This window comes from Penaeus monodon, chromosome 3 (assembly GCF_015228065.2).
Source record: "Penaeus monodon isolate SGIC_2016 chromosome 3, NSTDA_Pmon_1, whole genome shotgun sequence".
In the NCBI taxonomy this organism is placed as follows: Eukaryota; Metazoa; Arthropoda; class Malacostraca; order Decapoda; family Penaeidae; genus Penaeus; species Penaeus monodon.
This window is the reverse complement of record NC_051388.1, coordinates 46,341,468-46,352,649: the sequence shown is the minus strand read 5'-3', so window position 1 is coordinate 46,352,649 and position 11,182 is coordinate 46,341,468. Positions and strand designations below refer to the sequence as shown.

Sequence of the window (11,182 nt, the reverse complement as noted above, 5' to 3'; positions counted from 1 at the left end):
CACACACACACACAAGAGAGAGAGAGAGAGAGAGAGAGAGAGAGAGAGAGAGAGAGAGAGAGAGAGAGAGAGAGAGAGAGAGAGAGAGAGAGAGAGAGAGAGAGAGAGAGAGAGAGAGAGAGAGAGAGAGAGAGAGAGTCATGCATACAGTACACATACGTATACATTTAAGATCACGAAGAAATAGTTATTCATTTGACTCAAACCTCGAGTCAATTGAGCCTCGAAATCCTTCGTCTGCGGGAAGTAAACACAAAGCGGCGGGAAGGCGAAAGCTCGTGGGAATTCCGCGATCTCTCTTCTCGTTTTATGTCATTCTCTGGCAGTGTTAGGTATTCGTGTGTGATGATTTGGCGTTAGTAGCTGGGAAATGTGAAGAATGTGAAGGTTTCGTGTTATTACTGAATTGGTTTGTAGATTTTAGTGGTGCAATTTTTTAGTCATTATTTTTTTTTGGCTACTTTTACAAGGGAATCGTTTGTATTTTATTAACCCACAACTTCAGGTAAATTATCTTGGTAATTCTTACAGTAAGCTCGACGCGAGTCTGTTTGGTATCGAGGTCTTGATATACACAGGATAGTGAAAAAGTTATAGCAAGTAGATATTACATGATTCGTGGCGGGGAATTTGGAATCGCTGTTTCCAATGTGACAAGTTTCTGGGCTGGGCTGTTCGGAGTAGCCTGGTTTTTATTAGTGCTGTATTTTATGTAATGGTCTTTGAGAGCTGGTAGAACATCAACTGGTAGCTGCTGCTTTGACAGTGGTACTTGAAGCCACAGCCTCGGTCCCTTTGGTGCGACGGGAAGCGCTAGCAAATCTCCACCACGTATATTCAGGCATGATGGAACTTGGACTGTAAGTCTCCAAACCCCAGACTGGAAACTTTGTCATGTTGCACTTCTTCCTTTCTTATCTGTTAGCTGTGCAAAGTTGTTGAAGTGGCTGCTTACCATGCAGTTAAAAGATTTGTCAAACCGAACCATTCTTGTGCCATTAATGACAACCCATTTTAATTGCATAAAAATGATGTATAAAAAAGTATCATCCATTAGAAATGTTACTTCATGCAAAACAAGAATTGCACATTTTTGGAATTGCCCATTTTTGGGGAAAACTTAAATTTTAGCTGTGAAAATAATTTGCCTCCTCATGTAAGAAGATTTCCACTCGGGTGCAAGCCCTGTCTTCCCAGAATATATGTGCTTTGTAGTGGAAGCAAGTTGACCTTAGCCAAAACACCAACAGAGACAAAGGCTGCAATTGCTTGATGCTTGTTGCTGCCAATGTCCAAAGGCTAAAGTTATTATTAATGATAGTGAACATAAAATGTATGATACCATTACCAAGTTTGTTAGTATTGGCAGTGCATGGTTTTAGTAATGCAGTGAAGAATTGTAGGGGATGAAAAAATTAGTGGAGATAAAGACCCAATGAAACAATATTATTAGGTATGATGATAGGAAGTGCAAGTTGACAATAAGGTTACTACCACATGTTAAAGTCAGTATATCCATCTGTCAAGTCTCTGTGCTTCATTTCTCTGGCATTAGTCAGCAAAATCAATTCTGATCTCTCTAGCAGTTGTTGATCATCCTAGCAATATAATTACAGATAAGGAATCAGTAGTTTTACCTTTCCCAGAACAAAGAATATGCAGTGGAGCACAGATTTGTGGAAGCTTTGGCATTACTTCATATGGTCGTATTCTGGGTTATAATGTGGCTCTTTTTTTGCTTTTCTTATTTCTTTAATTTTTACTTTTATATGTGATATATAACAAATATCATAATTCTATATTTCTGTCAAGCCAAAGTGGGTGTCAACAATCCAAATGCCTGTTCCTGACAAATTAATAGTTTTCCAACAAGAAATATATTATTTATCTTTAAATTCTAGGGTAATGTACTAGAGGTGATAAAAAGTGAATCCTTACCAAAGGATCAGTGTTTATTTTGACAGGGCCAATGAAGGCAGCTGAGAAGTGGTTACTGAACCTCAGGAAAATGGCCTTGTGTGCCTTGCCAGCAGATACCATCCGGCTCATCAAGAGCACTCAGGTCATCACTACTCCGGTTTCCATTGTTAAGGAGCTTGTTGAAAATGCTGTTGATGCTGAGGCCTCAACAGTGTCTGTTAAATTGGTGAGAAAGAGAAGATAAATTGTTGTTTGTGATATTGTGTTTTATTTACCAGAATTATATTTGGTTGTATTCATTTAACCTGATTAGAGTTTGTCTATTGCTCTTTCATTATATGAGTCTAAACCTAATTTGAATATAGAAACCAAGCTAAACTTATTCTTGTGAAAATGATTGAATTCTAACTTAATCTAATATTAACCAAAGCTTGATTTAATCTAATTGATTAAACCCAAGTATAAATTACAAATGCAGAAGAAAGGCATTTGATAATTCTTAAAATCATTTAAGTACTTAAAATGTGTATTTAAGATAATGAAATATTCAAAATCTTAATTATCTTTTATTCATAATCTTTCATACACATTATTTCCTTCTTATATATTACCCTATATTTACTATTTTACCTTTATAGGAGAACTACGGATTTGTGAGGTTAGAAGTCCGAGATAATGGAAAGGGCATCAGTGAGGAGGATATCAAGGTCGTAGCGAAACCCCATTTCACATCAAAGATTTCTTCTTTTGCGGATCTGTGTAAGTTTCGTAACCTGTTTTTACTTTCTAACATTTGTATTAAAAGTAGTTGGTTGAATAAGTTTGTTCATGTTTATAAACTAACTTGCAGTGTTTCATTCTGTGTTACTGATTTGTTATTTTTTTTATGTGTTGTATATATAGGGTTGAATTTCTGTCTGTTAGTTCTAGTAGGTGGCTTGTTTTTATTTATAGTGTTTTTATTATTATTATTATTATTATTATTATTATTATGTTATTATTTATTATTTTATTATATTATTTATTATTATTGTTTATTATTATTTATTATGTATATTGTTATTTTATTATTTTTATTTATTATTTATATTATTATTATTATTATTTATTATTATTTTATTATTGTATTATTATTATTAATATTATATTGTATATTATTATTCTTATGTTGTTCATATTGTTTTGTTGTTGTGTTGTTATTTATTGTTATTGATTAATAGTATAGTAGTAGTATAGTACTATATACATTACATAAGTTGTTTTCTTATGTGCTATCAGAAATGTTTTTATGTTATTTGATTGTAACTGTACATAGTATTAGTTTATAAGTATATTAAATACAACATATTGTCCAATTTACATTGTGACTCAGAATTGTTGAAGTTTACAGTCGCTCATTCAAGTTCAAAAATAGTAAGAGTAATAACATGATTACAATTCACAGCTCGATGTGGATTCAGAGAGAGCTTGATCCTGTGTATGTGGAGTTTCCCAGGATTAATCCAATATCATTAACTAAACTAAGGAGTTGAGTGGCATTATCAAATACATGGTTATATAGGATCCATACTTAAGATTCACTTCAGAGTTTCCAGCTTTCATTTAAACTAGCTGTGGACCTTTTATATATATAGAGAAGATTCATACCTAGGATTCACCTATGAAGTAAACCAAATGATTTATAAACAAATGAAATGGATATTGTAAGGAATGGCATGGAAAAAAAAAAATTGGTTAATATGGAGGCTGTAGCTTAATTTCTAAAAGATTCAGTCTCTGTTTTAACATTTGCAGTTAAATGTGTTTACAATGTAGTTAGTAGGTGTTTGATTATATCTTTGATTTCCTTATGGCTTCAGGAACATCTATTGTAGTGAGCAACCTCTTCAAGAATGTTCCAGTAAGACGACAGTACTATAATAACCCAAAGCGACGGAAGGAGGAGTTAAAGAAGGTGGAGGATTTGATGCTGTCGTTTTGTATTGCTGCTCCAGAAGTCCACTTAACATTAGTTCATGAAAAGTAAGTTTATTAAAAATGGGTGTTTCCTTGTCTTGGAAACATATTGTTTCTCTGTTGGTAATCCTGATTGGTTACCAAAAGAAGTGCCGTTTATGCCATTAAAAATCTTAAATTAATAACATTAATTAATAATTCTAAATCTGCTGACATGGAGAAATATGTGATTTATGATAAAGCCTAATAAGATTAAGAAATATTAAATCCCTCATGAATATGACAACATACTGATACCAAAATAATGAGGCACTTGTAGCTAATACCAAAATAGTCATCAGGGACATTTAACCTTTTAACACAATAAACATTTACTAGAATTGTAAATACTGTCATTTGCATTGAGAGAATATGAACATCATTCTTTTTGTTTCAGAAATACTATGATACAGAAAAACTCAGCTAAAGGCATTCATCATTCCCTCATGAATATTTTTCCTACAGTATACAAGAAGTTAAAGGCAGAGTCAAAGGAAGTTGAAGGTGTATGTAAAAGTGCAAGGTTTTAAGAATATGATTATTATTATATTGGATATATTATTATTATAGTGGATATATTGTCATATTGATATTTAATGAGTAATAGAAACATAATTTACTTTTTTGCACAGAAAATACTGCTACTGTGTAGCTGGTATTTTATACACACACACACACACACACACACACACACACACACACACACACACACACACACACACACACACACACACACACACACACACACACACACACACACACACACACACACACACACACACAAAAGTGATCAGATTTTCTATATTTTCTGTTCCCTAATTACACATCCATCAATTTCAGATAAAATTAGAGGTTTATCTTCCTGATCGTGGCTTCTGCGCAGATCAGACTACCAGTAGATCCTGTGCTGACCGTCTCTTTGTGATAGTAAACCGCCGTCCAGTTAGTCACAAATCAATTGAAAAGGTACTGGAAGTAATTAGTTACATATGAATTAATTAGGAGTAAGCAGGACAATACCAAGTGACAACTGAAATATTTGCATGCTTGGCAGAAAATGAAAAACACAGAGGCAGAGAATTTCATAAAAACAAGGTAATAGACAACCAGCAATAACAAAGGATGACCTAGCATGTCACATGTAATATAAGGCCTTTTTCTTTTTCTTCTTTCAACCTTAGAATCTGTGTAATATATGGAATATTATCCTCTTCAGATTTTAGCTTGAATATCATCTAGGGGGGGAATTCAACTCTTGTGTATGCATATTAATTACTAACATATTTATGTTAGTAATTATAAAGGCTTAGTAGGAGTTTTTCAGGCTATGAATTTCAGGCTTTTCAATATTTTCATGGTTTTGATATGACATTTATTATCTGTTTGAATTTTGTAATGGTAATGTTAAATTGAAATTTAATATATCAAACTGCAAATTCTACTTTTATCAAATATTAAACAGTGGAATAAAAGAACATCCTATGTGAAATGATTTAATGTTGTAATTTTGCAAATTAAGACTGGATCTTAGTTATTCTTAAATTACAGCTTATATTGGAGTGTATTTATGGAATGTTAAGTAATCTATCAAATTAACATCATATACTTGCTACATAAAAAGAAACTCAGGACTTTATATGAATTTCACTGGAAACTACATATACAGGTTCAAATAATGGTATACCCTGCAGTGTACTTTATAACATAGCCTTTTTTCTTCTAGTTAATGAATATGTTGTTCATGTTACTATTATCAAATTATTACTAAATACCATTAGGTGTGTTATATTAATAGAGATTATTGGAATCCACCAGATGGTAAAAGCACACTTCAGCCAAGCTTCAGAAGGCTGCCATGGTCGCTACCCAATTGGAGTCATTTCTCTGGTACTTTCTCCTGATGAGCTTGATGTTAATTTAGAGCCAAACAAGAATAAGGTCCTGTTGAATGATGAGGTAAGGTTAAATGAAATTTGATTTACTTGCATAACTGTTTGTAATTATTTTTTGTAGTATTTCTTTTCCAGAATGTAAGATGGCATAATGCAGTAACAGTAACTTACTTATTCATAGGTAATTAGTCTTCCTAACAAAGGATTGACATTTCTTCTATTGGGTCTTATTTTCAAATTGTTAGGTACTGCTCTTTCTAGGTCTTTCTAGAGGGGTAAAGGTACAAGTCCTTTTCAAGGTAGGTATATATATATATATATAGTATATATATATATAATATATGTATAATATTATATGTATATATATATTATGTATATATATATATGTATATATATATGTATATATATATATGTATATATATATATATGTATATATATATATATGTTATATAATTATATATATTAGTATATATATATGTATATATATATATGTATATATAATATTATATATATTGTATATATATATGTATATATATATTATATGTATATTATATTATGATATGTTATATATAATGATATATATCTATATATACATAATTTATATATGTATATATATATATATTATATATATATAATATGTATATATTATATTATATATAAATATTATATATATATTATATTTATAGTATATATATTATATATATATTTATATGATATAGTATATATATGTATGTATATATAATGTTATTATATATATATATATATATATATATATATATATATGCCTATACATATACAGTAAATATAATTATATAGTATTTCTTTTAAGATGAGTACAGAGACAGGTTATGGTTAGAATAATGTCAGATCATAGTTTTATCAGTTAGAACTCCACTCTTGGCCATTAAAATCAAGGGTACTTATTCAAAACATGTAATAAAAGTGTTCAAGCAAAAAGATATGTAGTAACTTAGAACAATTTTTTGACATACATATATAATTGCAATTTGTAGTTCTTGTAACCTCTGATTTTATGCTTACATACATGTAGTTTTAAAGGCCAAAAAGAAAATATGTTTAATAGTGCAAAATGATTCACATGTATATTAGTACAGTAAAATATGTAATCTTAGGCCATTTTCAGTTAGCTACTTTCATTCAACAACAGACCAGTGAAGTTGATAAATGTGCTAGGACCACAGCAGTTTCCATTTGTTCAGCGTAATTTAAACCAACATCGCTGGGAAAATATGTGCTCATTTTAGATTTTTTGTGAAATGTCTCTGCACATAGATAGTTCTGCTAGTGCTCAGCCACAAAGGAGTTAATTAATAGACCTTGTGACCTTCCCTTGAATATGCAGGAGAGATTGTTTTCTCTGACTCTCTCTCTCTCTCTCTCACTCTCTCACTCTCTCACTCTCTCACTCTCTCACTCTCTCCTCTCTCTCTCTCTCTCTCTCTCTCTCTCTCTCTCTCTCTCTCTCTCTCTCTCTCTCTCTCTCTCTCTCTCTCTCTCTCTCTCTCTCTAATGCTATTAATATCAATGTTGTTATTTTTATTATAGACATTATAATTACTATAATGTTATTGACATTAGTATTGGCAGTATAAGGAAATACGAAATATTTTTAAAAATCAAGGGAAATGTTAACAGGTGAGACAAGTAGTACACATAATTGGCTCATTGGTGACTGAGTACAAGTGGAGTCATCTGTGACTCCACAGTAAAATAAACTCAAAGTGGGCATGGCATGTATGTACATGCCATGCATGTTGGTTTGGGGATAAGGATGTTTTTCCAAGATTTAATCTATTTCTCTTCCCCATTAAATGGCAGATCTTTGTTGTCTGAGCACATAGTTTGCCTCTATTTTGCTTTTTGTTTGATAATCCAGGAACTGAAGCAAATGCTTTGAGAAGTGATTTTGAAGGAAAAGCACTTTGCCAAGGCTCAGTTGGCAGACAGGTTCCAAAATGTTCAGATGAATTATTTCTTCCAAAGATTGGGTATTATATTGTGTTTTTACATTGCATTTGTCTTATTTTGTTCATATATATATATATTTTTTTTCTCAAATCCTCAGGAAACTGCACTGGAGTCTTTAAAAGAAATACTAGAAAATTTATATGGTCCTTTGGAGATGACAAAGAAGTCCAGTCACAAGAAAAATGGCTCAGAGTCTGTCACTGCAGACACAGACATCACCTGCACCTTAGCATGTGTTACGCAAAAGCAAGGATCAAACAGTAATTCCAGAGATGAATTAGACATTTTGGATGAGTTTTTAGCAGAGTCTTTAAAGGAGGAAGAGAAACAAGAGAAACAGCAATTAAAGGCTCCAAATGGTTGCAAATTAGAGGAAAGGCTATCAAAAGATTACTGCATTTACAATGACAAAGAAAATGATAACTTTTTTGAAAATTGCAACCTTACCCCATCAAATGTTGATAATAGAATAACCAGGCCTATGCAAGTTAAAGATAGCCCAAACCCAAATGGTCAACCTGCTACAAGAGATGAACAGTACTCTCATACTCCACTCAGAGATAAAGTTTTAAGATTAGCTAAACCTGGTGATGAAAGCAGGATAGAAACAGTTGGCAGGTCTTATCTGACAAGTACACAGGAATCCAGATCACATGTGCTAGAAGATAGACGGCTGCCATCACTCTCACTCAGCACAATCCATAGTGAGGGCAGCACACCAAAGAGACCTAATGCTGGTGATGAAAATTTGAGTTTCATATGTCCTTCTGAAAATACATTTTCCCTCAGTTCTAACTTATTATCTAAAAAGAGTTCCCACACTGAAGGAAGGCAAGAAGTTAGCAGCGAAGATTTTGATAAATGCATGGAGATTGCTTCACATAAAGGTGAAAGCAAGCGCACACAACAGTCTCCCAGTAAAGACCTCTCAAGTCAGTTACACAAAACAATTATGGGTGATGATGGTATCCCAGTTTTTCAGATAAAGCCACTTGAAGTGAATGATACTTCTGAGGGCTCAAGTGATGATCATGTACAGCCTTTACAAAGTGCTAATAAACTCAACCTTTCCAGTCAAGAAGTTCAACAAGAGCTTTCTAAGGGTTCAGAAAGTGCTGTAACATCAAGAACAGAAGTCCAAGAAAAGCAGATTTCTGAGACTACTGAAAAGGAGAAAAGTGACCTTGCTGGCAGTTGGAGCAGGGGCCATGTAACCATGGGAGGAAATATACAGGTAAGCATTTAAAGAAAGGGATGTGCTTCTCAGCTTTATTAGAAAATTGTGCACTTTATCCTAGACTGGACAAAGTAATTTAAACAAAGTAATGCATGGATAGAAGTGATATTTTTTTTTATGGAAATAGAGACTGGCATTGGCAGCAGTAAGAAATAGATTTTTGCTTAAATTACTAAATAAATGAAAACTATGAAATTACTGGAATCATTTCATCTTTCTTCTTTTTCATTTTACTCTCTCGTTCTCATTCAACCACTGCCAGTATAGCATGTGTATATATATTGGTAAATATTTCAGACAGTCCAGATTGTGACTCCCAAGATCCAGGAAGACCATGTTCAAAAGACCCCAGTCACCACAAATGCACTCAAGCGCCTCCAGCCACCATCTCCTGGGAAGCAGCTCTCTCCAGTACCCAGCAAGAAAATGAAGCATGAGTCGCTGAGTCCAACCAGTTATGAGTATGTGCATGGAAAATCTGTGAAGAGACCTGCCAGTGCATTTATCCTTTATTCAAGAGATATTAGAAGAACAGGTAAGATATGACTGTCCTTTGGTAATATGTAAACTGTTTACATTTTTTGGGATTCCTTTTTCATAGTCTATTTCCATGATTTATTGATTATATTTAATCTGAATGTAATATTAATGTTCATAAGTATATGTAATTGAATATCTTTATATAAGTTCTCTTCAGATTTATTTTATTTGTTATTGTGATTTTTTTTTATTGATTTAGTTAGGGAACTGATTTGTTGTTATTCTTGTTTTATCTTATCTATTTATTTGTTTACTGTCAGTAATCACAGATTTTAACTTGACCAAAGAGTGTTTTATGTTGTTCCCTCTAACATGGTCATAATCAAATGAAATAAAAATATTTGTTACAGTTTATATGATAATGTGTATAATTTGCCATTATCCTTGACATTACAGTGTTACGTGAAAATCCTGGAAAAGACTTTGCCTTTATTGCTAAAACAATGGCAGACAGGTGGAAAGTAGCTGATGCAAAGACCAAGGAGTACTACAAAGGCCTATCTAATGAAGAAAGCAGAAGATATCAAGAAGAAATAAGGTCAGGAAAAGGTTGCAGAGCTGATGTTTTGGCAGTTTTTATCCCTGAGTGTATTCACATGCATGTTGATGTTTATTTTTAAAAATATAAAGATCCAGAACCTAAATTTAGATGGGAGTATATATATATATATATATATATATATATATATATATATATACACATATACATATATACATATATACATATACATATATACATATATACATATACTTACACATATATATACAGATATATATACACATACACATATACATACATACATACATAACATACATACATACATAACATACAAACATACATATAACTACTACATAATACATAATAACATACTACATACATAACATACATACATAACATACATACATACATAAACAACATACTCATAAACAATACATCATAATAATACATAACATAACATAACATATAATATATATATATATATATATAATATATATATAATAATATATAATAATATATGTATAAATATATACATAATATAATATATATATAATATGTAATAAATATTATGTATATATATATATATATTATAATAATACATAATGTATATAATATATATATGTATATGTCTCTATATATATATGTATATGTATATATATGTATATATATATATGTATATGTATATATATGAATATGTATAGTATGTTATATGTATATATATTATATGATATATGTATATGTATATATATGTATATGTATTATATATGTATATGTATATATATGTATATGTATATATATAGTATATGTATATAATATGTATATGTATATATTATGTATATGTATATTGTATATATATATGTATATATATATATGTATATGTATATATATATGTATATATATATATATGTATATTATTATATTATATTATATTATATTATATTATATTATATATATATATGAATATGGAGAAAGGACTGGCAAGATATCAGGAAAATATAATGAGAAGAAATATGTCTAATCTTTGGAATTATTTTAACTAGATGGCTGAGAATTGTGTTTACACATTGATGGCTCCACAGGTGCTTAGTCGCCAACGTGTCAACTTTTATT

The 11,182-nt window shown here is 31.1% G+C and overlaps 2 protein-coding genes across 2 annotated transcripts in view; both read left to right on the top strand.

The window, feature by feature from the left end:
- The first annotated feature begins 227 nt into the window (after window positions 1–227).
- LOC119586560 (PMS1 protein homolog 1-like) lies at window positions 228–3,718 on the top strand. Its single transcript, XM_037935317.1, has 5 exons — window positions 228–332; window positions 1,965–2,146; window positions 2,559–2,679; window positions 3,304–3,397; window positions 3,715–3,718. Exons 2-5 carry the CDS (start codon window positions 1,970–1,972, stop codon window positions 3,716–3,718), a joined length of 396 nt encoding a protein of 131 aa, XP_037791245.1. The 5' UTR covers window positions 228–332; window positions 1,965–1,969.
- Window positions 3,719–3,769: 51 nt separating this feature from the next.
- Window positions 3,770–11,182, top strand: part of LOC119586549 (PMS1 protein homolog 1-like) — a 9,842-nt gene continuing 2,429 nt past the window's right edge. The window contains exons 1-7 of the mRNA XM_037935311.1: window positions 3,770–3,942; window positions 4,313–4,421; window positions 4,756–4,881; window positions 5,731–5,871; window positions 7,894–9,030; window positions 9,331–9,568; window positions 9,970–10,111. Coding sequence (XP_037791239.1) covers window positions 3,770–3,942; window positions 4,313–4,421; window positions 4,756–4,881; window positions 5,731–5,871; window positions 7,894–9,030; window positions 9,331–9,568; window positions 9,970–10,111 — 2,066 coding nt within the window. The remainder of the gene's footprint in view (window positions 3,943–4,312; window positions 4,422–4,755; window positions 4,882–5,730; window positions 5,872–7,893; window positions 9,031–9,330; window positions 9,569–9,969; window positions 10,112–11,182) is intronic.

Coding starts and splice junctions, on each gene's coding strand:
- LOC119586560 (XM_037935317.1), top strand. CDS start 1,970: ATGAAGGCAGCTGAGAAGTGGTTACTGAACCTCAGGAAAATGGCCTTG. Junction 2,147..2,558: donor CAACAGTGTCTGTTAAATTG/GTGAGAAAGAGA, acceptor TTACCTTTATAG/GAGAACTACGGATTTGTGAG. Junction 2,680..3,303: donor TTCTTCTTTTGCGGATCTGT/GTAAGTTTCGTA, acceptor GAATTGTTGAAG/TTTACAGTCGCTCATTCAAG.